Source organism: Gambusia affinis, linkage group LG22 (assembly GCF_019740435.1).
Source record: "Gambusia affinis linkage group LG22, SWU_Gaff_1.0, whole genome shotgun sequence".
Lineage (NCBI taxonomy): Eukaryota > Metazoa > Chordata > Actinopteri > Cyprinodontiformes > Poeciliidae > Gambusia > Gambusia affinis.
The window spans coordinates 6,424,998-6,452,901 of record NC_057889.1 but is presented as its reverse complement, the minus strand read 5'-3'; the positions used below and the strand labels follow the sequence as shown (position 1 = coordinate 6,452,901).

At 36.0% G+C, this 27,904-nt stretch overlaps 1 protein-coding gene and 1 long non-coding RNA gene across 9 annotated transcripts in view; one reads left to right on the top strand and one right to left on the bottom strand.

Moving 5' to 3' along the window:
• Positions 1 to 27,904, top strand: part of LOC122824907 (disks large-associated protein 2) — a 99,860-nt gene that overhangs the window by 57,351 nt on the left and 14,605 nt on the right. For 4 of the 8 annotated variants that reach the window (XM_044105795.1, XM_044105798.1, XM_044105793.1 and 1 more), the window contains 9 exons: positions 350 to 567; positions 2,306 to 2,459; positions 4,531 to 4,750; positions 14,261 to 14,305; positions 19,754 to 19,810; positions 25,206 to 25,564; positions 26,183 to 26,268; positions 26,354 to 26,760; positions 26,998 to 27,089. In XM_044105795.1, the coding sequence (XP_043961730.1) occupies positions 350 to 567; positions 2,306 to 2,459; positions 4,531 to 4,750; positions 14,261 to 14,305; positions 19,754 to 19,810; positions 25,206 to 25,564; positions 26,183 to 26,268; positions 26,354 to 26,760; positions 26,998 to 27,089 (1,638 nt within the window). Of the gene's footprint in view, positions 1 to 349; positions 568 to 2,305; positions 2,460 to 4,530; positions 4,751 to 7,805; positions 8,828 to 14,260; positions 14,306 to 19,753; positions 19,811 to 25,205; positions 25,565 to 26,182; positions 26,269 to 26,353; positions 26,761 to 26,997; positions 27,090 to 27,904 lie in introns of those variants that run through there. The other 4 variants (XM_044105796.1, XM_044105794.1, XM_044105797.1 and 1 more) reach the window with 3 other exon arrangements.
• LOC122824908 lies at positions 47 to 22,733 on the bottom strand. Its single transcript, XR_006369563.1, has 5 exons — positions 22,691 to 22,733; positions 19,712 to 19,860; positions 3,470 to 3,612; positions 2,599 to 2,655; positions 47 to 526 (listed from the first exon to the last, which is right to left on the bottom strand). It is a non-coding gene; the product is annotated as an uncharacterized LOC122824908 (long non-coding RNA).

Here is a 27,904-nt window from a genome sequence, read left to right as displayed (position 1 = left end):
GCTAAAAGAGAGGCTGTCTCTATTTTATTCTAATCAAAGAGAGAGGTTTAATAATGATAGTTTATTTTAGGAGGCAAAGCTCAGAGGTCAATAAAACAGTTATTGAGCCTAATTTTCCCGTTGGAGACACAAACAAGCAGAACTTATGCAACAGCTTGCCTCATAAACGTCTCGTACTCATTTGGCTCATTGTGCACCATTGTACATGCTAATGATACTTTTTGCACTCAAACTAAAATAAGGCTTACATTTTGCAATCAGAGAAAATGGAGCGTCCGTCTGACATTTCTCCACAAACACTGGACTAAGCATGACAGTGTTTTGCGTTAAGATGTATTGTGTCCTGCAGGTACCCCAAGATGAGTGGAGCGGTTACCCCGGTGACAAAGATGAGGAGATTCCATGTCGCCGCATGCGGAGCAGTAGCTATGTCAAAGCTATGGGAGAGCTGGAGGATGAAAGCGGAGACTCCGACACGAGTCCTAAGACTTCTCCACAGGCAGCCATTCGTCCTGATGCTCTTGTCCTTAAATCAGCCATGCAGAGACCCCATTTAGACTCCCAAAGGTAGGGCTGCCTGCCAGGCACAGCAGGTCCTTGACAAAGCTAAGTCTATGGTTTAGTTTTCAGTTTGTAATGACAGACATCTTGCTTTATAAGTAAAAATAAGTAAACCATGCTGGGGAAGACATCAACTAAAATGCTGGTATACAAAGTGAAACATTTGTGGGATTTAAAACCTTGAAAATACAATGTCGCTAATTGATAAGCACACACGAATTGGATGATTGTTGCTCCTCTTAAAGGAATGAATAGACTTAATGTGAAAAAAGAAAAATTCTCATTTATAATGTAGCCTAAGCTAACATCACAGTTGGTCAGAAGAAGCTGAGGATTGCCTCTTGGTGTGGTGTCTAAAGTTGGCCTTTTTAGGTCAGGGCAAAACTGCACAAATGTCTAGAAGAAAACTCTGTAGCCTTCGCCTTAAAATGCAGTGAGAAAGCAGCAACATCTTCCTAATGTGAAATCAAAGAGTGTTAGAAAGAGGTACCTCAGTCTCTTGAAATGTGGTGAATTAAGGCAAAGTTGTTATAGGTTTAGAGAATGAGCATTGTAGATCATGGTGCCTTGTAAAATTTGTCCATTATTACAAACAAATATTTATTTAGGTCTGAAACAAAAAAGGATCTGGTTGTGAAGAAAAAGGTCAAGGGACAAGATTCTCACTTATTTTGTTATGTAAAAATCTGAATCTGCATTATGGTCAGTCCCCATGAGTCAATAGTCAGTACAGGTGTGGTGTTAACCTAATATGTTGACCATTTTATGGTCAACATATTAGGTTAATATTAATGACAATATTAAGATGACAATGTTAAGAAAAAAAAGTAATAACAGTGCAGGAAGAGGCAATAGCCCAATGGGTATAAATAAAGCCTCCACACAAATGGGAATTTGCAAATTGTCAAACACCAGAGGGAACTTCTTGTTCTTTCAACCAATGCCCAAACATTAAGTTTAACTTTTAGAATAATTATTAAAGAGACAGGATTTCTTTTTTTTTTTATACGGGGCTCTGGGAAATTGTTATTAGCAGACAAAAGCAGTGGTTACTTCAACCTTTGCACTGCTATCACCTTTGCAGTTGAGCGTTCTTTACAGTTATCTGGATTTTCTTCAACAAAAATTGAAAGAATGTTAGAATAATTGTTGACTTTTAAAACATAATGTAGAAACATTAGCAATGACTCAGAGTTTTGGGGGGTTCCCATGTGAGGTGACTGGAATAGTTTGTTTCAGACCAGTTTTTTTACTGACTTTTAACTGACTGGCATAATTTTCAAATGAACGTGTTTTTATAATGTTCACTGTCTCTGAATTTTTGCTTTAAGCCACTGTAGCTTTTAAATAGAGAAATTCTGGGAGGCATCATGCACTACTCAGTTCTCTCTGCCTCTGAGTGCTCTTGTGCCCTTTTATTCACCATCATCACTGTGGGGTTCTGGTCGCTTCTGTGGTTGTATGCAAACAAAAAAGACCTGATGGTTTCTTCTGCAAAGCTCACAAATGTAATAATCTGTCATTGTTCTGAATCTCATTTGCGTGTAACTCTTGTATAATTGGACTCTTAAAGCTGAATCTGATGTAGTTCACATTTAAAACTGTTCTTAAATCGATCTCTCTTTTGTTTTGCCTGGATTCTGTCTATACATACAATGTCTTTTTGCCAGCAACAGTTTAGTAAACAGTTTTTAAACTGAGAAATTTTGTCTCCCTACCCCAACTCGCTCCTGTCCTTGTTCAGCCAGGGTTACCACTTGCAAACCAGAGATTTGCGGCCCCACCCAAGTGTCACGCTGGATCCTGCCACCTCCTTTCATCCCCCTCCTTTTCGCTCTCGCAACCAGAGCTACATGCGTGCCGTTAGCACCCTCAGTCAAGCTAGCTGCGTCAGCCAGGTGAGTCTTAAACATCCAACTCAAGGATGCATAACTTCAAATGTAAAAATGTACTTACCTTACATTTTGCACCATTTTCACAGCTCAATATAATGTGACTAATGGTACAATTATTGTGGAAACACCTCTCAGTTCTTACCTCAGTTTTAATCCTCATCTTCTCTCATGTCTGCCTTTCTACCACTTGACACTCAAGCTAAACAGACAGAAAAAAAGTCATAAAAGATTTGAGACAAAGAAAGGGAGCTGTCATGAAAACAATTGTTTACCAAAATGTGGCATCCTCTCTTGACAACCATTGTTTTAAATCAGACTGTTATTAAAACATGGCGTTTAACTTAGCTATATCATTTGTCAGCTGCTTTGGCACAGTCTAAAAATCAAAATATATGACCAAAGAGTATTCTATTATTTATGGCAACTTGTACACATAATTTTTTATTTAATTTACAGATCTGTTTGTTAATTAAGGCATTTATCATTACAACTTTTGACTTGCTTATTGGCACCCAGGCAAAGATTTATAAGGATGTAATTCAGTAGGAAAATTCAACACTTTGATTCCTGGATTCTTGGAAATTTAGGGATATTCAGGAATATTCAGCACTCTCATTTACTGTGTAGAGGACATTATTTTCTTAATGTGGGTCCTTAAGAAAATAAAGTACAGAGATAAAAGGTTAATTTATTTAAAGACATGGGTGCCAATAAGTGTGGCGGGATATGTTCTCAACATTGATGATCAAAAAAATCTCCGTCTTTCAAATTGACCTTCTATACTAAATACATATTTTCTTGGATCTGTTTTTGAAGTAAATGGCACCAAGTGTCATGTAACATTTACTACTTCCTTTCAGAATTTTGTGTTGTGAAGAGGTAAAATTAATGAATTGGAAATTATACTGATGCTGAGTTCATCTCTGGAGTTTTTAATCAATTACTTTTCATCAAAGTAAAAAACTAACTTTGAAGAATGAATTTTAATATCTAACTATTCATTACACACCAACCTTTGCAGGTATGTCGCTCTTTAATACTGTGTGTGGATTCACACAGCTGGATCTTCTGTTGGAGTTATTTCGGACCTCCACTGTGAGATGCGCTGGGGTTGCTGCAGTAAGAAGATGCATGACAGAGCCAGCTCCAATGCTTCCTTAAGGAGAAGGGGATACAGCAGGAGAGATTTTGGTCAAAAGATAGGGGCGTACATTCAGGCAGCTGCTCTCCTTTGGATGTACATTTAAAGTTTCTGTGGAATACATATAAAATAGAGAGAGAATGCTTGTGTTTTTATACAATTATTCTAGTGCACAGACTGGTATAAATTCCATAAATACAACATATTTATACACAACGTATGCATTAGAACATATAACTTTGATCTGTGAATAGCAGGATACTTTTAGAAACACAAGAAATAGCACAATTGTCATCTGCTAGAATTCTTACTCTCTCACACTTTTTGTACAACATGTCATGGAAAATATCTTATGAAATATCTATAATGTCCCTTCTTCAACATCATTTTAAATAATTCACTTAAAAAGATAAAGCCAATTTTGAGTCTTCTTCACACAGAAGCACTTTATAACTTTATGATAAGGATGACAATAATGAGGCTATCGTTAGCCCAACCTGCTGGATTTAACTAGCTAGTTACCCATTCCTAGTTAACCAGTAAAACCAATCAGGTCAAAAATAACCAACTCAGCCACTAACCAATTTCTCGGTGCATCTTTAATCATACACTACCTCCAAAATACCTGCTAGAGTTAGAGAGACAATGAATTAACACTGGATTGTGTTTTAATATTTTGTATAATTAGTTATATGTCATAGTCAATCTCATGTCTTATAACAGCTTCTGTATCTTTTTCTGATTTGTCTCTTGTTGTCACCTGCAGTGTCTCCATTTGAGCTGACTTTCATTCAGTTTAAGGTCGAGTTTTACAGTGGCCTTTCCTTTTGCTAACACTGCTTCATATTTGCTGTACAAAGGGGAAGAATCAAAGTGAGAAAGAGAAAGGAAGAGGAAAAATTAAGGACTGCTATTCCTGTTTTTGTCTCTCAGGTGAGTGAGACTGAGATCAATGGCCAGTTTGAGTCAGTTTGCGAGTCCGTTTTTAGTGAAGTAGAATCACAGGCCATGGAGGCCTTGGACCTGCCTGGTTCGTTCCGCACTCGAAGCCACAGTTACCTCCGTGCAATTCAGGCTGGTTATTCCCAAGATGACGACTGCTTGCCTTCAATGACATCCTCCACTGTCACTTCAACTCTCAGATCCACAACAGGTAAAACAACTCCCTCCCCCCCAAAATGAAAGAGGGCTTAGTCTGCATATCGTCATACATCGTATACATGCGCACAAACCTGACATACCTACATATGTACAGTGGGGAACCCTTAAGATCCGGAGATACCAGGCTGAAGTCCTTTCATTTTCTTTGAAATTTATGGTGTTTGTCTGTTTTTGCCACTGCTTACTCCTCGTATTTTAGATGGATTTGCTTCTCTGTTAATTTGCATGAACTGTGCATTGGCCAATTTTCCACATCTGTACTATCTGGAAGTTAAAGATGAGGTTTATAATTTACTTAGTACTATCCTGACAAACCAACACAATGTGCATTAGCACAGCACAGCAGAGCACAGTCCCATTACACAAGGCATGCACAATAGGAGTAGACTTTACCCTCAGCATGCTCAACTATGGTGGTTTATGTGTGGCAAAGAGTGTCAGTTACTTAGGGAGGGGTTGAGATCTGATGTGCTCTAGTGGTTGGTAAGACTTCCAACTGTTCTATCTTGGCTCCATTGAGTGCAAAATTTGCAAATGACTTTCTAATTAAGCACATAACTAAAAACATAACAGAAACCAATTTAAGGTAAGTCAAGGAGACTTAGAGAGTGGAAGACGTGCACACACTTGCTGGTTGCACAAAGGAACTGATTTTTATTGTCAACGTTTAAGGAACATATTCACTATTTTTTCTTAGTAAGCTGTTGTATTGTGGTGCATAAAACTACAAACAGCAGTGTTAAATACTTACAGGGTTTCATGTCTATGCTGTTAATGGAATTATTTAAGATTTTAAATGACTACATTCTATGCAAAGGTGATTTAAAAACTGACAATGTAGATTTGAACCTAAACTTCAAAATATTTTTTATTCATTACTGACTCTTGAATTAACTAGAATTACAATATGTTGCTTGTTTAATACAATTTGAATTGGTGTTATGGGCTTATGTAACACAATACATGGAGTACAGTAAGAAGATTCAAGTACATCAGCATCTTTGTGCAAGCAGAATCTTTGTATTACCTCCCTGAGTAAATGTATTTGGTGTTTGCCTGCAAGAGTAAAGCTATGAACCCTATTGAAACATTTTTTTTTTTTTTTTAATCTAATTACGTGAACTGTTTTTCAATATTATATCCAATAACTTTGTGCATTTTGATGTCAATTTATTATTGGAGACATTTTCACTTTTATCTCTTTGTTGGTTTTGTTTTCTTGTTGAATCTGGAGAATTATTTTTTATTTTTTTACCTTTTGTCCTTAATTGGGCTTCCAACTGCAATTTCTTCGTGACTGAACGACTATGGATAAAGGTCTCCAATCCCACCGTCTTATTTGCTGAACTCTATTGACTTAGCCATCGGCACTAAATCCTTCAGCTAGGCCTGGGTTAAAAAAATCATTTGGAGTAAGGTTGTATTTTAGAGGTTAGTAAGGTTATAATAAAAGTTTTTAAAACACAGAAAAATAGTTACTTGGTGATTAGTTACCAACTTGTTTATTGGTGTCCTTTTGAACAGTCGTCTTGAAATAAAATGCAATCACCAAATAAGGCTATTTAAAAACAATATCAGGTTATGGTTTTTTTTTATAATGGTAGTATTCAGAACTAGTTTGAACCCAGAGGTTAGAGGGCCATTGAATGGGAAAAGGAATCCCATGATGCTCCGTAAGGCAGACGAGCTACAAACCCCTCTGCATTTGACCATCCAGATGTTGAAGGATAACCAGGGGAAAAGAACAACTGGAGGCATCAGGGATGATTGTTTCAGGTATTTTAATGTTGACCTGCATACATATCTATGTATATGTGTGTTTTTGCACTGCCTTCTCAGTAGAAATTATAGAACCATGAAGTTTAAGTTATCTTAAGTAGCAAACACAGTTCCAAACAACTCATAAAATCTCAGACATCGTTTCGTCTTTAACATTTGTACCACTGAATATTAAATTTTAAAGTGATGAATGTGATGCTGGCTTTTGTGAGTTGTTGATCATGTCTCTATTTAAATGTTTTTAGACCATATTCTAAGTGTAAGCACATCAGAAATGTAATTTCAAAGAGCTTTCAGAATGTTTTCATGTCAAAATCATAAAATAGCAGTGAATGTCATTGCTTTGCCACTGTCTCCAACCATTTGTCAGGGCAGAATCTGCCTGCTGTACATGTGTACATTTTATTTCTTCCTTGCCATAAAAATTGAAGGCCATTTTTGGCAAAGTCTAACTTTTGGAACTGAGTTTGTCAGCTGTTTTTGACTGTGGGATTGCAGCCTCGCTCTGTTGGGGCCTTGGAGGCAGAGAGTGTACCTCTCCCTTTTGCTGGGTTTTATACAACTCCGCACGGTCTTATCAGCCACTTTGGACCTGATATGTTCAATAGGGTTCATATTTGCTTCTTAACCCTGTGGGTTGTGATTCCTCTACTCCCTTTACATCTTTTCTTTTGCACAAAATGGCACACAGTGCTGGGACATATTTGGCATGCTCATATAAAGGGGTCCTCAAAGAAAGGATTTCTGATTGATAATGACTAATGTATTTTACTTTTTGTTGTGCTGTGCAGTGAAAAGATGGAAAGAAGCCTTGTGAGGACTGAGAAGGCAGTGTAAAAACATTGTGAAAACCTACAGTATGTGAGTTTTTTGGAAATAATTATAGCAAAGTGACAAAGACATTTTTATTATTTTTATTGTCTCTTCTAGTATGTATAATATTTACTGAGTCGACAATTCATGTCAGTACTGATTTTTAAAAAGCAAACGATGAAACATTGCTTTGCATTCCACTCGCATTACAAATATTGAGGTTTTTCACAGTTCTAATGTAGCAGACGTGATTTGTCGGGCGTTCCTCCTTTGTGCAAACACTTGAAAGTGTATATATCAAAATCTGTTGCATTTTAATTTCCTTTTTTCTCACATACTGCAAGTTTTCCATAGATATGTGACCAATCTAGTTTTAAATCCTTATCCAATCATGTTCCAGTTGTTCCTTTCACCATGAATGTCCTTATATTTGCATACTCGCATCTTTCTTGCAGAGGGATATGATCTTGTGGATGCCACATCCTTGCTAAATGATGACATGATAGAGGATGATGACGGTGCTAGCTCCTCTGCCTATGCAGAGCTGGAGCGGCTAGAGAGAGAGACTGCCGCTGCTCGAAGCCAGCATAGCACTAGCTCAACTGTAACAGCCATCTCCGTCCCCCCAGCAACGCCACCTTCATATAGGGTCCCTGCTGCTTCACCCATTGCCACCACTGAGCCACCAGTACCCCAAGCGCTCCAGGCTTTCAAGGAGTCCGCCAACATGGTTGCTGCCTTCAACTTGCAATGGAAGGACGAAATCTCTGCAATGCGCTACGAGCTAGCGGAGCTGCGTAGAGATGTCTGTGGAGAGTTAAAAACTTTCAACAGCAACTTCTTCAACTTCACTCAGTGCTACAATATGTGGACTTTATGCCGGGAGCCCTGCAATGACAACACCACACAGACAGACGACAGAGTGTCCATAGGAATTCAAGCAGGCTCAAGCTGGTCAGTTAGACATCATACAGAGGACAAGTCAGTGATGTGTCAACCGGAGCCAGCACCTTTCAGCATTATGGACTTTATGGACCCACCTCGAATTGAAATCATCGAAGGAACTCCTGAGAGCACACCGGAGGGGTCCGGCAGTCCTGCCAGTCCACTACCAATAGAGGACTTCCCATGGGAGATTAACAAGAAGCAAAAGGCTCATAAGCAGTCAGACACAAGTGGCCACACAGGTGGTCACAGAAGTGCCAGTCTAGAACTGTGGAGCAGAAAGTACACCAGTGGGCCCATGTCATATTTGTCTATGTCATTCTAATCATCTGCATTTTCTGCATACTGTAAAAGGATTTAAAAAGATCCAAGCTAAGAGCCAGATATGTAAAGAAAAGCTGTTGTTATATGTCCCTTTACTCTATGCAGACACAGTCTGTCATCTCTTGAACTGCTTACAATAAGTTTCCAAGTATTTTTTTTAACAAGTGTCTTGCTAAGCCATGGAATAAAAGAGGGTGATTTTGTTTTACACCAGAGTCAGGTAAGATATGAATGCGAGAGAGAATGTGGCTGATATTTCAGATCCTCAAGTGCCAAAAAGTGCATCATTAGCTATCCTTCACTGTCCTTACATACCTTATAGAGAGAAATACTGTTCGCATAATAGAAAATGTAAGGAATATTTAGACTGAATCCCATTTTAAGGCCTTAACAGTGTCTACATTTTTTATGAAATTAACGTCAATTCAGTTAGTCAAAAGTGTTTTAAAAAGTGATTTAAAAAAAGAATACCTTCTAGGCTCGTTTATCAGGCCTAGAAAGCCAAACTTTTTCACCCTTAACATCTATCAAGCAGTACAATTGGAATAACCTTACCACTGGTGTCAATGTTTAACAAATGTAGGGGCACGACTTAGCTGAAGTAAAAAGAGAAATGGGATTCATTCTAATTTATAAATCAATAAAAAGGTGTTTTTGGACCACAGAAACCTTTTCTTGGTGTAGGTACCTTTCAGGAGATATTTCTCCTTGTTTTATAGAAGTTCCTATTAGAATTGTATTACCTACGATAGTAAGGAAAGTAAGTTAAAATACCAAGATATGTGACAGAAAATCATATAAAAATTGGCGTAGACACCCAAAACATCCCCTGGACAATCAAAAATTTTAAATAAAAAATACAGAAACTTAAATGGAACCTCCCAGTTTACCTGTCCATCAATAAGCCTTTACTTGTAATCTTGTGTAATGGATCACGTCCAAAGGAACAAGATGCTCATACAAACTGCTGAAGTGAGATTCCTCCAGGGGCTCACCTTCCGATTGCAATTCATTCAGTCATTAAGAGGAATTTTCATAATCTCATGTATGAGAGAGAAAATCAGTGACCTTCACATACAAAGGAAGGACATGTAAATACTACACAAACCGGGCATAACCAATAGTCAAAGCTGCAAACTTTTTACTGTTTGATCAGTGACAAAGTTAACCTCATTCCAATCCTGGTTCTGCACAGTCATTCTTCCCTCTCCTTCAATCATGCACAAAATGCATAGGAGACGCAATATGTGTTGAAAACATATGGTGATGAGGATTTTAGCCTATTTACAGCTTTCTGGTATGTAATTAACTTAAATCATCATTAATACCTGGAGCTCAGAGTCTAAAAATAACACTAAGAGCATATTCAGCTTCCAAACCTGTCAGTGAGCCTTCAGAACTGGTTGGTCCAAAAACACCTACTATACAGGGAGGCAAATAGTGGCATGTTTCTGCACATTAATCTGAATAGATCATGTTCATTCCAGTTTCTCATTATGTAGAAACATCTTAAGCACCTACATATACTGAAAAAATACTGTGAATACGTTTATAACTTTATAAAACATAGTTTTGTAATGAATGCATTAATTAATACATTATTTAAGAATATATTGATATACTACTGACATTCTAGTTATTTCAATCAAAGCATTCCTTTACCATTGCCTTCATCCATTTGTAGCAAGTTGCAGCGGAAATGGGCATTCCTGAAAAAATTTACAACAAGTTGGTTAAATAAACTACACAGCCACATTATTTAAATAGAAGATACCATGATCTAATGACAGGAATATAACACCCTATCAAGTTTGTAAACATTTCCAGAACACTGTGCTGAATGCTTCATCTCAAGGCTCTGCAAAACTTCATCCTCAAACAGAATTGTTTACAATGATTCAATCTGAGTGACCATAAGACCCAACTTCATCAGGAAGGTGAAACAGGAGAGCGATTCATGCTGATCACGAAGGATGAAAATATTAAGTTCAGTCCATTCCAGCACAAACTAGATTTATGTTACATCTCTGTAAATGTACAATATATACATGTATCATTTTGTATATAGACAAACTTATATTCAAAACTTGTACTGTTTGTAGTTACAAAAAATACTGTGTTCTGATAGAACTGCGAGAAATTGTTGAGGTAAATGTGGTTCTTAACAAAAACATTTTTACTTCTTACTCTTCCCCAGCTATTTGTTTTACTATCACCAACTTAACTGTTTTTTCTTTTTCTTTTGGCACATATGATGAAATTTGTAATTTCTCCTATTTTGTATGTAGTATTCACTGGAGGCCCTCACATGTTTGATACAGTGTCTAATCAGTTAAAGTTTATATTTTAAAAGACACTATGACACAAACACAGACTTTCATCAGTTCTTTTAATGTTGCTTTTAATTTGAGTTAATTTGATCATAATCAGCAATGGTACAACTTTTTCCATAATCTCGACTCGGGCAGTTTATAACTTCTGAATTGTAATAATTAAACACTATCCCTACAAGTAGACAATCAGAGCCGACAAAGGCCTCTACCTCTTAGAAAAGACCCCAGAGGTGCAGTGTAATACCGCTGAATGTTCCAACACCGCCTCACTAGTGACGGCTAAGGTGGGCTCCTGTCTTAATGGATAGGAGGTCTTAATCATTATTTTGTCTCACAACTGCCACAGCCATTTCACATCCTGTATCACTTTACCAACATGGCGTACCAAAGCTCACACAGACATGAACAGATCTGAGACCAACAAGCCAACATTTGGCAGCACTTAAATCTGAAATAGATTTGCAGCATCAAAAAGGCACAAAAAGAAAGGCATTATCGCCTAAGTTCATAAAAAGAAAATTGCTCTCTTTCTACACTAACAGACAAAATTTATCAAACATATAATATTTTGAATTACATTAATAAAAAGTTGTACCCATTTAAATTTGAATTTAAGGCCATACAAGAAAATGCAGAAAAGACCCCGGGGTTCTTGCAGTTGTTTTGTCTTAAAAAGCAGGGAAATTTATGTCTTGAACATGTGAACATTTTTCTCAATTTCTAAAATTGCTATGAACATGAAGTGTGTCAATGTCATTTCCTCTTCAAACATGGTATGTGCAAAGACATCCAAAAGGTTAATTTTTTATGTTATCTAACCAGATTGTACTCTCCCAGTATCCAATTGGCCTCTCAAATGTTCTGCATCAAATATTGTCGTTTCCACATGTTTTATCTTCAGCAGGGGAGTCTTGTGCAGTGAACCATCCACAGAGGCCAATGTGGCTAGTCTTTTTCACAATGGTCAGTGACTCTTGAACAGATATTCTAATTATTTTGATTCCTCTGTCATAAATATTGGAAGAAATTCCTGATTCTGACTGGTGTTTGGTACGACACGGGTCACTGGAATGCTCAGATCTGTAGAAATATAAATGTAAACAATTTCATCAGTATGTTTAGCAAGAAGGTGCAAAAGTATTGAAGAGCACCTTGCTTTTATCAATCATAAAAGGCTTTTGAGAGATTGGTAATAAAAATCCTTTTATAGGCCATAAATTAGGTCTTTATATACACACTGACATTATATGACAGATTAAATATTTTTTTTTATGGTTTTGAATATCTTTTAGCATCAAATTTACTTCAGGTGTGAAATGCTTATTCCCAGAGTCATTCCATTTTACGACACGTAATTAATAGACCTATTCATTTTAATATCTTTGTATGTGTGAATTGCTATTTTTAGTAGCCATCGGCATCTTTTATGAAGATCACCTCAATAACCCCGTGAGACCAATTTTAACTAGGAAAAACATTGATGTGTTCAATACATATTTTCCTTGCTCTTTCAGTAAAATTGATTAAAATCCAATATGTACTTTTTACAATGGAAATTTCTCAATGACATGTTTTACTTATTGATTTAACAACACCAAACCATGGAGCTTGGAAGAGCTGGATGCAATGGAGATTATTGTTAAACATAGCCACTTGCAATACAGAGAAGAAATTTCATAAATATTTTCACTTACTACTCCACTTGAAACATCATTACTGAGGCCAAATGCTGGATTTTTGCTAATAAATCAGAGGAGAAGGCTCCTGACTGTGACAAACATCCTTTAGTAATCCAATGAATATAAAAAAAAATCCACTATTTAGATTTTATTTTTTTTTTATGCTTGATTTTCTGATTCAATTCTCTTCCTATAGTTTTAATCGTGTAAACAGATTTAAAGGTGCTGTAGACTGGCAAGTCATGATGTCTTCAATTTACATTTATTCATGCTATGCAAGTCCTTTATTTCTATATGTATACCATCAAAGTATTTGCCGGTTGTACCATTAATAAATAACACAAAGCGTGACTGGCTGAAATTGAATGGAACCTGGAAAATTATACATATGCTTTGATTTAGCTTTTAATTTTTGAGTTTACTGGCAGCATACATGCTTTTCTCAGATAGTTAGAGGTTGTTGGTGAGATTACTGCCATGTAGTAGCATTTGCATGATTTGTGCCATTATGTAGAAAATAACCATCGCTACATCACTCAGAATGTACACACAGGTGTGCATATAATCACCCCAAAAGACCTGTTAGTACATAATTGTTAGTATTATATACTAAAATTTTTGTAAATTTTCTCAATTTACAAAAAAAGCTAACTAGTAACCAATAGATTCTAGGTAACTTCCCCACGTAGATTATTCCAGTTTGTTATTATTATTTTATCACATAGCCCAAAGATGTTATTCTTTCCTTGAAAAAAGTGGAAATGTAGCAGAATAAACAGATCTAAACATTATTTTAAAATGATATATAAATATAGCTATATTCACAGAATTAAATATTTAACAAATCTGAAGAAAAAAAACCAGGATAGTCACCATTATTTTTAAACAAGCAACTTTATTTTGTGTAATGAAATATCTACAGTAAGTATTTGTGACAGTTTCTGAATTGCTTACAGTAGCTAATATGTTACCGCACCCTCTCATCTCATTACGTTTTGTTTCCTTTTACTTGTAAACCAGAGATTTAATGCAACAACTGTGCCAAATCTGTGAAGTCCAGGTAGGACAAAGGTTTCTGGATGGAATCTGACCTTGTAAAACTGCTTGAATATAAACCTTCTTTCCCATTTTGTGTTTTTCTCCCTTATTTAATGCAAGTGTCTTGGATAAAGTGTTATTTTCTATTCATACTGCAGTTTACAGGAAAACTTCTGACATTTTCTTTTTGTAAAACATTTGTTTAGCTTGCATTTTTGTTAGCCTTTGTCTATTTTGTTAAACTAAAGAAAAGAAACATTTTTCTTTAACAGCCTACTGTGGTGTTTCTTGTCTTTTTTTTTTTTTACTTTATGTGTTTTCGAAAAATGATTGAAGACAATGGATTAAAATGTTTATCATGCTTAAGTTTGTGCTACTCAAAATGGGGGTCATAGCTTTACTACGCATTGGAAGATAAATCTCACTTACAGCATGTGTCCAATATCTACACGTCTGAACACGCTACAGCTACACTACATAGATGAGGCAGAGTGTATTTTACTTCAATATGCCTTTCTTTTCAGCTGAGCTTCCATCTTTTTTGTTTTTGTTGGTTTATTTGTTTTTCTTTTTGTTTTTCCCCTACTTTAGGCGCCCGTAGTTTAGCTGGGGGGCGTAGGGAGTACGGTAGGTCTGGTAGGGAACTGCTTTTTTTAAATCTTCTTTTCTCCATGTTGTTACTTCAGCTTTTCACACATTTTGTCTCTCATCAACATTTTCACTTTGGTTAAAACAAGATGTATCATAAGTTGAAGCTGTCATCATATATATTAAATCATTTAAATGTGTTCATCTGTTTCTACATTGAATCCAATGGAATTTTAAAGATTCTATATGATAAGTACAATCAAGAACAGTAGCAAAGGAGTAGTAGTTTCTATCCTTGTGTTAGCTCACTGGCAACCTTTGCATATATTTAAAGAAATTAGAAAAAAAATATATATAATGTTCCATTTCAAATTTATTTAAGGTGAAGCATATCATAGTAAAGAGATCCATGGTACACAGTGTAGTGCTCATAAATTAATTTATTTAGTTTGTTTTTTTAATTATGATTTAATATTGTTTTAATGTTACTGTTTGGTTCAATTCATCAATATAAGTGATTCACTTTCTTGCTTTAGCCATTTTATATATTTTCTTTGGGTAAACAGAGGAAAACAAAATCAGCAAGCAGTATTTACCTTTTCCTATCTTAAAACTTTGTCAGGTAAGGTAGATTATAATCAACAACATTATTCTACAAACCACAACAAATCAATGGCTGCCATGAATGATGTCATTCGTTAAAGTAATAATTTATTACTGTTTTTAGTCACTTTCCGACATGTATAATAGCAAAATTGATGTTAGTTTAATGTTAGAGAGGATGACGGGGTAGATTCATTAAAAGTTGTGTTTATTTTTGGTCTTAGGTTTTGCTAAGCTTGGATTGGACAATTAAGATTATTCTTTCCATTGATTAGCAAATCATTATTTTGTTGTGTAATCATTTGTATTTGGTACAAAGACAAAAGTGTTTACAATTGTGTATTAACAGAGAACAGTGATTGAGGGTAGGATTACTAAAACAATAGTCTTTATTCCAAAATGATCTAGATCCTTAGTCTACCCTAGAATAGTCCAGTTCTTTTTATCTTTAGGCCAAGTTTGTAGGTTGCATACATTTCCAGATCAAAGCGTGTCCGATAACAGATGGAGGTTAAAAGTTACCAAAACCTTTTTTGCTGTTAAGCATTCATGCCTTTCTCTTAGTACAGTCTTGCTCCCAGCCTTAGTGATGCTGAAAATATTGACCTTAGAATGTTCTTCTCTCAGTAATTACGTCCACTCTGAAGAGGATTTTTGTTAGTGTGATCCGATAAGTATTTTGTATTCCTTGATAAGAAATAAAAACATTAGATATTTTAAGTTTTAAACGGTCCAGTCGGTGGTTAGCTCTGATTAAGCTGAAACCTGCCAGATTAAGGTCAACGAACAACAAGGTTAGAATCATATTGGAAAATATGAGGTTTGCAAGCATTTTACAGCAAAAAGTTATTATAAGTTTTAGGATTGCATTTCCATTTATTTATTAGAGTTATTGCTTGTCTGATATACATATAAAGATCTATCTTTATAACCAACATATCAAGTTTTAATGATTGTGAAGGAAATGGTTTATTAAAGACACGTCTGACCTCACAAATTCTAAAAATGAATTGCTTATTGATCCAAAAATTGTTTTCTCTCAAAACTTTCCTATAAAGCATTCAATCAAGACTTTTTGATTTTGCCACCAATAGTATCAAACCTTCTTGTTCCAAATTCAAATTGTGGTTTTGAAATTGAAATTATTTGGTAGAAGTCTCTTTCAAACAATACTGCTATTATTGTGATTTGCAATTTAACATGCACAAATGGTGTTGCTATCTGGTCATTGATTTGTCTTGGTTTGTTGCGAGGATCTTAGGGAAAAGGTCGAGTCACTTTGCACCATGGGGGCATCACCACTGTATGTATATATGTATGTGGCTATATTTTACAATTGTTTAATTAGTAAGAAGTAAAGGCCTTCTCAAAACAATTGTTCAAGAAATTGTAAGTCCAGTATCATCATCTGGAATGAGGTCCTATTTGTCTTAATCTTTCATTCATTCATCCATTTTCCCATTTATTCATTCATCACTCCAACAACAGTCATAGGGGCTGCGTTTGGTAAACATTGCAAAAACAGATGGTGTTTTCTTAAACTCCCTTTTAAATAAAATGTTAATTCGAAATTAACATGTAACTGAAGAATGCACACAAAGGAACATATTTCAAAGCTAGAAAAGACATGACCATTTCCCCAATGGAGAGAGAATAAGTTGACAGGACAACAACTAGTTAAGTATTTTACTAACCCGGCATGTGCGGACGGGTGGTATTTTTGAAGAAAACCACTAAGAAGTTCAGTTTCCAGTCTAACAAAAAATGCTCGTCACAAATGAAAAGGTGTAATTACGCATCACATTTGGCCATAACATGTCTTATTGCCACTTGTAATTTTTTTTCTGCTAAAGTAAAGATGATACTTTACTTTTCATGTTGATGAAAATAATAATCTCCCTGTAATATGACAATATGATGTTGTCCATATATTGTAATAATTTGAAAATAATAGGCTATAACCTAGAGTTTTTACAGAAATGCATATTATTGCATCTACATACATGTCATCCTTCACTCTTTACATTTTCAGCCCCCATGCTCATGTAAGAAACATCGCTGCACATTATTCATTCACAATACACCCCTACTTGAGCAGCCTGGACAGCACCTCTTTGCCAGTCTGAGCCCACAACTTTGGCAAGAACGTCCTGAAGCGCAAATGGAGGGAGTTGGACGAAGTGGAGACACAATCTGAGCAATTTCTGTCAATTTGTTTTTGAAATTTTTAGTCATGAAATCAAAGGAGCAGGTTTGAGAATACTTGCTGCAAATGAAGGAGAGTAATGGTCTGTCACATTCTCTGTGACAAAATTAGCATGAGGTTTCCATGGAGTTGATGCATGTTCCTTTTATTAGATCTTTTCATATATACCTAAATAATTAATTGGAAATCTCAACCAGATTTTGCACAAAAAAAAACAAAAACACTTTGAGTCATCAAAGTTTGGCTTATGCTAGTTGAATTATGTACAGTACAATGTGTACATTGTAAGTATATCACAAGTAAAATTATTTAATCCAATCACTGCTAAATTTAGCAAAATGTGCAAATGAATCTTTAAAAATGTCCAAATGCTTTATTGCAGCATGCATAGTTCTTAAATTGTTTTCGAAAAGTGAAAATAGAGAACAGAGACAGACTCTCTTACTTTCCAGTTCAGAACTATGTTCTTTGTCTGGGTCTCTCACCACATTCTGTCTGACTTTCTTGTTGTTCTTTGTTGTCTTATTCTCATTTTGCTAATTCTGCTAATGTGTAACATGAAAGCTACTCCAGTTTATTCCTACAACACTTTGCTTTGCTTTTTCAGGACCTGATGATCTTTCAAGTCTTTTCTGGGCATTACTTTTACAGTGCAGTCCAAAAATGACTGAAGGATTGTTCCTTCTAACAAGAGACACAATCTCTATCTGAATGGCTTAATGGTTAGCTTGTAAAACACATTTAAAAGTACTTGTCTACTTTAAAAATTGAGAATCATTTCAGATGATATTTATACTCATCTGAACATTCAACGTTCATGTTGATAATTTCCTGTCTGTCTTGTATGCATGTCTAACGTAGATATGGAGAGCAAAATGTTTACATATTTAAATGAATGTTCTTTAATGTTGTGTGTTTCAGTTCAAAGTATAAACTATTAAGAGTCATGATGCTTATTTTGTAGATTTAAAGCAATGTAGATGAGTTACATTCCTAGCAACTGCTATTATTCCAAAACTGTTTGCCAACTGTATTAAAGTCTATTGAGAATTGGTTTACTATTATACAGACACATTTAATGTATTCAAATGGGTAAATAAAACTGCCTACAAAAGGAAGTTGTACAAAGCTATGACAACCAAAGATGTGTTTCAAGCACAGCAACTTTTTTAAGACACTTTATAAGGAATGTTGCTTGTGGACATTGCTCATCAAGGTTACAAGTTGCTTCAGGGCTAATAAAAGAAAATGCATTTGGAGAAGAAAACACAGATATTATTGAATAACAGTTTACATGCAGAAGAATTGCTTAAGACTGTTACACAATGTACACTCGTGGTAAAAAATAATTATTATTGTAGGATTTATCAGTTAGTCTTAATGACCTGAATGTTCAGAAACCGACTAGTCTCAATAGTGTCATAAATCAAATCAACAGAGAGAGATTTTCCCCTAAAGAAAATGACATTTCTTACAATTTCTATTGTTTGAATAAACATAAAAAATACTTTACTAAGAATGACAAAACAAATAGTTCATAAATAGTGAAAAATGATTCTACTTCCAGGCTGGATCCTATTTATTAAAAAGATGATGAGCATCTTGTTTTTATAAGAATCAAGATGATTAGAGTCTTAAATGCTCAGAAGTGCATTAATATTATATCAGACATTTCACTGGACTAACTTCTGTCCGATGCATTTCTTTAGCTGGAATGCCAAAGCTCAAAGAAGAGTGGTAAGGATATTTAGTGATTGTAAGGAAGGAAGTGTTTTGGGGATAAAATAAATATTATTGGAATTTTCAGCAAAACCATTTCAAAGCAATTTCCTGATATCATGCATCTTTCTAAATATTCATCAACTCTTGTAACAAAACTGAAATAATCACCTTAATAATTGTTTTTGTCTCCTGACTAGTGGAGCTGCAGATGGCTTTTATAGAAATAGAATTATGAACAGTTTGTAATTTCAGGAAACAAAACACTATTTAGAAAATGTGTCTTCTTATTTTAAGAGCTATGTGATGAAAACATCAAAGCATAGTGTTAACATCACCTAACTTTTGAGATACTTATATAATCTGGTGTGGCAATGGAAAGATTATCTGTCTTAACACGAATAAAAACAGTTACATGTATTTTTTGTGCACTTAGATCTCATTTTAGTTTCAAGAAAGACTCATAGGCACTAAAATGACTTATCATCAGCCTAGTATATTTTAGGCTCCAGTTAATCCCACACCAACTAATTTATTAACAAAACTACACCCTCTTAGAATCCAAGGATTTTATTTGTTTTAAGGTTCATTTTGTGTGTGTGTAAGAGGTAGAGGGTTGGGCTTTGTGGTTTTGGAAAGATGATGTTAGATTTAAGAAATTCTAAACCCTTGTAGCAACTAGATCTACTTGAAAGAGGGTGTGCTTTATTTTTTACAATGAGAGTACATGTAACGTAAAAAAAAAAAAAAAAAAAAAAACTTTTTTCAAAGATACACAATTGTGCTTTAAGAACTCTGTGTTTGCTTATCTCCTTAGTAGCTCATTGATGAATTACTTATTCAAGGAAAGTTGAAGTGGTGTTTCTATATTTCCTGTTTACATACAATATTCATTTGAATGAACCCAGTTAAGAGTGTACTTTTACCTGCATGTTTTCTTTCTAACTGATGTCACTTCCTCCTTACAGGGATTCAGTTTCGTCTCCCTACTTCATGCAGTGTGGACCGTGCTCAGCCACCTCCAGGTAGCAGTGTTATACCGCCCCTGTTTTTCCAGTCGTAGTTAAAGACACGTCTGTAGGAGTTCAAAACAGAAATGGGGAGACACATCATTGTAAACTTTACTTAATATTTCAGACGTAAACCTGCCACATGGTGTTTGAACAGTGACTATTCACCACTTCACAGCTAGACAACATTGATTTGAAAAACATAGAATAAATGTTTTTACCAGGTTTTAATAGAGGGTAAAAATCTGTTAGAGGGACATATATTGTGATGCTTTTATCATCACTTAAACAGTTTAATATGTAAATTCATAACATTAGATGAAAATAATATTAAGCACAAGTGTAACTGACTAAAAGGAAAAGAGCAATGCAAGATAAACAGGAATCTATGAGATCCTCATTTATATTCCTTTTAGTATAAGGAAATACAAGTTTATCTTATTAAATTCTAATAGAATCAGAAATAGATGATCACATGGTCTTTCCCACAGTAATGATAAAATCCTTTACAACACCTAGATGGGTAAGGAACTGCCAATAAATACTGGGTCTACTGGGATACTCCATGACATAAGTATCCCATATATATATAAATAAATTCTAGATCATTCAATTTTAGATCACAAGTAGAAATTTTCCAAAGGTTCAAAATGTTGAACATAGTTTTGAAGATTTGGTTTGACAAGATAAGAAAATGAGTTTTTTGGACAACCTGATTCCATCATATGTCTGCATCAAACCCACATGGACAAAGACTCTGCATGTGTAGCACCTTGCAGAGTAATGCCCTGTAACATTGACATGGTTAAAAAATAATAATAATAATTGATGTCTCCGTTTTAATTTCAAATTGAGCTGTCGTGTTGACCTGTTGGGGTTATAGAAAATAACAAAACTGTAAATTCTCAAAGGCATGGCTGTTTGTAAGCTGAACAGCAACACAATTTGCAGGATTTAATTTAGTTTTGTTTAGTCCTGCTTTCTCTCTCTATGGAGGGATGTATTTGCTGATCTGCTCTTGTGCAATTATGCAAAGCCAAACAGTTCGATTTAACAAAGGCAGCATCAACTGGATAAATGAAGGACAATAAACTTTCCTGGTCTGTGTAAATTTAACAAGCAGGTCAACTGAGACTATAAATCTCGTGATGGATGTTTCTCAACTTCAGGGACAGAATTCAAGAGTTCAGCTGTTTGACAGGCAAAAGATGAAGAACCATCCATCTCACAAAATCTCCCCTTACTAGTGCTACTTCAGGCATCTATGTTTGTACTGACATTAAATTTTCTTCTTTTCTCCAGCAGCTTTAGGCAGAAACTAGTGTTGTAGAATTTTTTTTTATCAAGGAATGAGAATCTGTTTCAATAATAAGAAAAAGATTAATCTTTGTCTTTAAGTTTCTTTATTCAAAGGTAAAAGAGTTTGAAGACCCTTCTCACTGAACGCAGTCAGGAGCAGAGCCCTGAACGACACACATGTGATCATGGTTATATAGTCACAGCAAGGCAAAGACCCACCCAAAGTCTGATCTTATCTCTATTGCCAGATGGACCACAAGACAACCCTTACCCCCACCTCATGAACTATCCCTCACGATTTTATGGCAGGAAAGCGAGCAGGAGAAACTTCTAATTCTTCTTTGTCAGTTACTCATGGGGGCAGGGTCAAACAAGGGTACAACTGCATCTCACACATGTCAGTCCTTTAAGACAATTTCCAGGTCAAGCATTTTACCCAAGATGTCTTCAGGTCTCTTTTGCAATCACAGCTGTGGAAACATCTAAACATTATCGGGAAACTTCTTTAATGGAAAAACACATCTGGCAGAAATACAAAAACACAGCAGATATAATCAGAAAATAAATGGTTAAAAGTACCATCAGTTCCATCAAAGATGAAATAAGGCTAAATATAAAATTTTCTAATACACTAGATTACATGTTCCAGTTCTTGCCATTAAATAGTTGCTGACTCTTTTTTTGACTTAACTTTAAAAGGTCAATCAATGTCAAACAGTTTGTGTTTTATATTCAGGGCAGTGCTCTAATGTAGAAAGACTCACAACTTTAGACAGATTCTAATTCCACTTTTTACCCTTGAGAACACACTAAAACTTGCACCTTGTTGGGGTGGTGGTGGATGAATGGGAATAGTAGTCATCTAGTAAGCAACATGACTAGATGACTACTCAGCTCTGCACAAAGCCGAGCTGAGCAACATGCAAAGCTCTCTGTACAAATGTAAAAATCACAGTGGTCAGTGATAACATCATGGTGACTGATAGATCAGAAGCAACTTTGCACATGTCCACAACAAGCGAAATAGTAGACAAGCCTCCATGGATCGGATTTGTTTGTCCTGCACTCTGGAGAGTGTTGCAAAGCAGAAGGATGTCTGTGTTTCCACCCTAAACTGGTCAATCTTGCAAAAGCAACAAGAAATAAATGCATTTATATCATATATTCTAAAGAGCAAGGTTAAACCTTTGGGGAATGACATGGCAATATAAAATTATTTTACGTGGTACTTGTATTATGGTACTTGTATATCAGGGGAGTACAGGTCTTACTGTGAAAATATGAAAATCTGCTATTCCTTTGTTGCTTAGTAGATCTGGACACACAACTCTGACAGAGAAAGAGATGTAGTGCTTTTAAAAGTCAGATTAACCTATCTTAACAACATTCCTGCTTTCCAGTAGAGCAGAAACTCAATTCATCAATATCATTTGAACCACCAGGGGAAACGACAATGTCACACTTGATTGATTCTATAAAGGATATAAAGGTAGTCTTTGTAAAGTAACATAAATTTAATGCTGGGTTTTAATACATTTATCATTGCTTTAGGAAACATATGCTTTTACTCTCACCTTTCATATGAGTATCTCTTACCTTAGCTGTTTTTTTTTTCTCTTTTTCCTCGCAACACACCAGGTTTGATTTTTTTTATTGGCGGTTGCCAAGAAATGTTAGGGATGCATTACCGCCACCTACTGGTACGGAGTGCGGTAGCACTTGTCTTTCATAACATAACTTCAGTCTGTTTGTCTCAGGTTTGACTTTCATTTCTTAAACCAAATTTTCACCTTATGCAGTCCCCTTTAATATCCTCACAATGCACCATCTGCTGTTTTGATAGCTTTATGTGCCCTTTTTTTTTATTTTAATCATTGTCTCAAATTTATGACCTCTCCATTTCCTTCTCAGCTTCACATAACATTTTTCAGCTTTTTAGAGGAATTATTAGAATGTTTGCTACCAGAGCCAAATTAATAAAAGGCATGACTCAGATTTTTCAGACGTCTGGGTTATCAAATCATTTTTTCAAATTTAAAATATAATAGCAAATAATAGCAAAAATGATTTTAAAGCATACAATTTTATAGATATAGATATATAAAAAAAATATATATATATATCTATATATATAGGTATATATATAGATAGAGATAGATAGATAGATAGATAGATAGATAGATAGATAGATAGATAGATAGATAGATAGATAGATAGATAGATAGATAGATAGATAGATAGATAGATAGATAGATAGATAGATAGATAGATAGATAGATAGATAGATAGATAGATAGATAGATAGATAGATAGATAGATAGATAGATAGATAGATAGATAGATAGATAGATAGATAGATAGATAGATAGATAGATAGATAGATAGATAGATAGATAGATAGATAGATAGATAGATAGATAGATAGATAGATATCATTCTTGTCATGCTACTTGCTAAAGTCTGACGTGTATGTTATTGAGTTCTATGCTGGCACTGAACAGTTTGTAACGTTTTCAATTTAAAAAGTAATTCAGTCACCGCTAGCGTGTAATAATAGAAAGTGTGGAGTTATTGTACACTCTGAGTCATTTCGCTCATTATATTTTTATAACCACCTGCTGTGTCTCACAGAATTCTAGCCCCTTTGTGCTGGATAGAAGAAATCTTAGATAGGATTTAGTTTAAAAGAGTTCCTTTAATCCACAGTGTCTTCAGTGTGTGCACAGAATGTGTGTTTAAAGATAGCTATGCTCACACTGTGGGTATTTCAGCAGGAAAAGAACACTTACATACCTGTATTAGATAATGAGTTCACTTCTGCTGTTTATTAGATAACATCCTTTATGTAAACTTGAGGATGAGTGTTACTAAATAAAATATATTACAAGCAGATTAGTAAAGCAGGAGATCACAAACTGTAGGGAATATGTGTATTTGTCAGCATGATTGCCACAGATTTGCATTGTAATCTGTGATTAATGTTTGTGTTTTTTTGTGTTTCATTTTATTGTATTTCACTCCATTTAATGGAGGGAACTTAAATTAAAACAAGAAAAAAGCTGAAAATGAAAAATTCAAATCGCACATTTTGAGCTTAATGATGGATCTCAAACTACAAAGAAAGGTCGACATTGCTATATATTGAGTAGGAGTCACTGATTAGTCATCATTCAAAGGTGAATAGATTTACCCAGCTTTTAATGAAATTACTTAACAATAGAACCATCTATTTTATAACTAATTAAACACAGGCTGCTTTCTCAACAGACAGCACACAAGAAGCGTGGAGCTTTACCTTTGTAAATAATTTGACTACTTCCTGCTTTTTAACGTATAATGTACTGAGACATTTGGAGACCTGATTCACCATTAGTCCAATTCAACGAGTCGAACAACATCGTCTCCACATACAATAAAGACTCAATTTTCAACTTTGGCTTTAGGCATTTTGTTTCCAGTAGCCCCTGATAAGAATGCAGTTTAGTTCCAATTTATAACCTGGAACTTTAAACCTGAAATTTTTACAGACAAAAAAAAAAAGGCTTCAAGTCAATAATTTGCAGAAATAAGGTCCCCTCAATAAGGGGTAAAGATAATCGAGATAAGACGTCACAACAGACAATAAAAAGTTTACTAGAATTAGACAAGAAAGATTTTTAATTTTCTTTTTAGGAAAATAAAAGTTCTTTCCCTTTTTAGCATAAAAATAAAGCTATTACAAAGTAAAAGCAGCGTTTTATACAATATGAAGTCAGTATACAGTTATTCAGTCCAGTTTTGTAACTCTACTTTGAGGTTTAGCCTAGGTGGATTGTCATCAAAATTTCATTTCCACAGAATTATCAATTCTTTTCCATAATCCTTCATTGTTCTTCCCCAATGAAAGCTGCTATTTTCCACCTTAATGACACTCACCCTGCTTTACCTGCTAAATCAATGTCTGATATCTCATCATGCAATGAGGTCCCTCTATCACACCATGTGTGATGGCGGTGAACTGCAACATTTGCCTTTGTCAGCTTTGGCCACATTTTTCATTATCACTTTTTTTTTTGCCCTCTACCCTTGTTTTGCCTTGCCCCCCTTCTCTCATCCTGCTTTTGCTGTCCAGCGGTTTCATATCCTCCCAGTTACAAGAAGACCCCACCTCCTGTGCCCCCGCGCGCCACCACCAAGCCTCTTATTTCTGTGACAGCCCAGAGCAGTACAGAGTCCACCCAGGATGCCTACCCGGAAGGCAGGCATTCGCGAGGAGGTCTGTGGACCACGGATAGCCTTGGACGCCCTATCTACAGCTCCACGGACAGCCTGGACAGCACCAAGGCGGTCACCTTGGCCATGGAATCAGCGGCAGGCAAGAGGCATGCGTTGGTGGGAAGTCACACCTCCGTCCAGACATGTGACAAGGCGGTACTGGTATCAAAGGCTGAGGAATACCTCAAAACCCCACGTTCTTCTATTGGCATACAGGTAACTAGATATCTACCAGCCTCAATTTCTGTTCTAGTCACCTTGAAAAGTAGAACTTACAACTGAAGTTTCTCACAAAATATACCAACGTTGTCTGCCATTTTTGGCAGAAAAGCTAACTCAAGTAAATTTTTAACATAATATACAGAAGAATTTATATGCAGTATGTTTTTTTGTACTTTGCCATGTTATAACTGCAGACCTACTGAGATTATAATTGACAAAAAAAAAAGAAAAAAAGTAGAACCTAAATTAGGCGGGTTACAATGACTCGTTATTTTAAAATGTTTTTTGCAAATAAAAACCTGAATTCAGCCTCCTTTATTCGGATAACCCTAAATAAAATGCAGTGCGATGTATTTGCCTTCAAAGTCCACCTGTATGTAATCCATACCTAGAATTGGATCAATAACAAGACGGAGAGTGGAACCACTTTCAAAAAACATGATAATTAGGTTAAAGTTGAGCATGTAAACAAAATGATATGTGTACAATTGTATATCAATACAATAGCATATCAAGTTTCTTATCTAATGCAAATCCTTGTTATTTAATATGTTTGTGTGTATTCACATTGGAAATGAGGGTCATTTTTACACTGGTGTGTGTATTTCCCAGGTGGAGACTGTGACAGACTCTGAGGCTGACAGTAAAGGCCTTCCTCAGTTTCACTCCATAGGGATCCAGGTGGAAGATAGGAAAAGGTATGAGTGGCAGGTGAAAGTATGATAATACTTGTCCTTTTCTGTCTCAAGTTGGTATACTTCATTTCCTTCTCATCATTCCTAGGCATGGGAGGTTCAAGCGTTCCAACAGTGTGACCACGGCGGTGCAAGCAGACTTGGAGCTGGAAGGCTTTCCCTCCATGGAAGACAAAGGCCTGCAGTTCGGTGGCGCCTTCGGACGCCACTCTGAGCCCAGCACACCAACTCAGTATGGAGCCATCCGAACTGTCCGCACGCAGGGTCTTTTTAGCTACAGGGAGGACTACCGGCCTTCCAGTGGGCGTTCCAGCCCCCAGCCTGAACCCTGGTTGGTGGAACCCAGCCTGGAGAGCACCGACTCTGGCCGAGTATCTCCCCTCCGGAGGGATGGCAGCTGGTTCATGCAACTCCTTCACAATGAAACAAAGAGGCTTGAGGAATGGTGCAAAGAGATGGAAAGAGAAGCAGAGGAACATGACCTGTCAGAGGAGAGTGAGTGTCTCTAAGGCAGCCGGGGTTTTTGCTCTGTGATGTCAATAGTTCACAATGGAGTCACATCAGTGAAGCCACCGTAAATATGTGTAGTATTAACAGTGACGCTGACAAGAGTTGTGACACACACTTTTTGAGTTAATTTGCTTATTGTGACCAAGTGAAAGCCAGTTGCTCATCATTCTGTCTTTTGCCAAGCTGTCGGTAATAAATCCAGACTTTGTGTGTGTCTTCCAGTCCTAGGAAAAATCCGGAGTGCAGTTGGAAGTGCTCAGCTACTAATGTCTCAAAAGTTTCAGCAGTTTTACTGGCTGTGCCAACAGAATCTGGTGAGCAATTCTCAAATACATTTTATCCTTGTGATATCCATTTTGTTTACAGGAAAAGCAAGGCTAATCTTTGCTTTTTGTTAGCAGTATTTGCATGTAGATTGGCCTCACCCTCTCTAAACTTTAGGCAGGTAGTTGTCCTGACGTTGCATTTGTGCACCTTTCCAGAAATAGACCGCAAAGATCGATGGTGAAGCAGTCACTCTGCTGCTATTGACCCACAGTTGACGAAAGTGGAATTCCAATAGGAAACAGCACCTGTGTTGAGGCAATCCATTAATGCACAGAGGCAGAAGGTTGAATGGGAACTCAGGGTTTGAATAATGGAGTGCATCACCTTCTCACTGTTTAGCCCTCATGTCACGTCTGCTCATACTTCATACCTTTTCTGATGCTAACTATCCCCCAAGTCAGCTGATATCAGAATATGAAGTTCAATGAGTGGGATGTTTCTGCAGATAAGGGAGAAACAGACAGTGAAAGAGAGAGAAACAGACTTAATCAGAGCCTTAAAAGATAAAACTAAAAGAAAAAAAAAGAAATGCACCATTGTGGAGGTGGTTGAAGTCTGTTGTCTTAATAACTTGTCTTGTTTTGTGCTTTTTTTCCCTTCTTTTGAATAACCCTACTGTTTGGCTCTCCTCAAAGATAATAGGATGATGAATTAGGTCTTACATTGGTAGTGACAAGCCTTAGATTGCCCCGAGCTTTCAGATATCTTTCAAAGAGAAGCAGATGAGTCTGTTTCACTCTTTGAATGGTAGAAGAACTGCACTGAGTGTTTATAAAAAGCTCTGAATATTGTTAACTTTTGA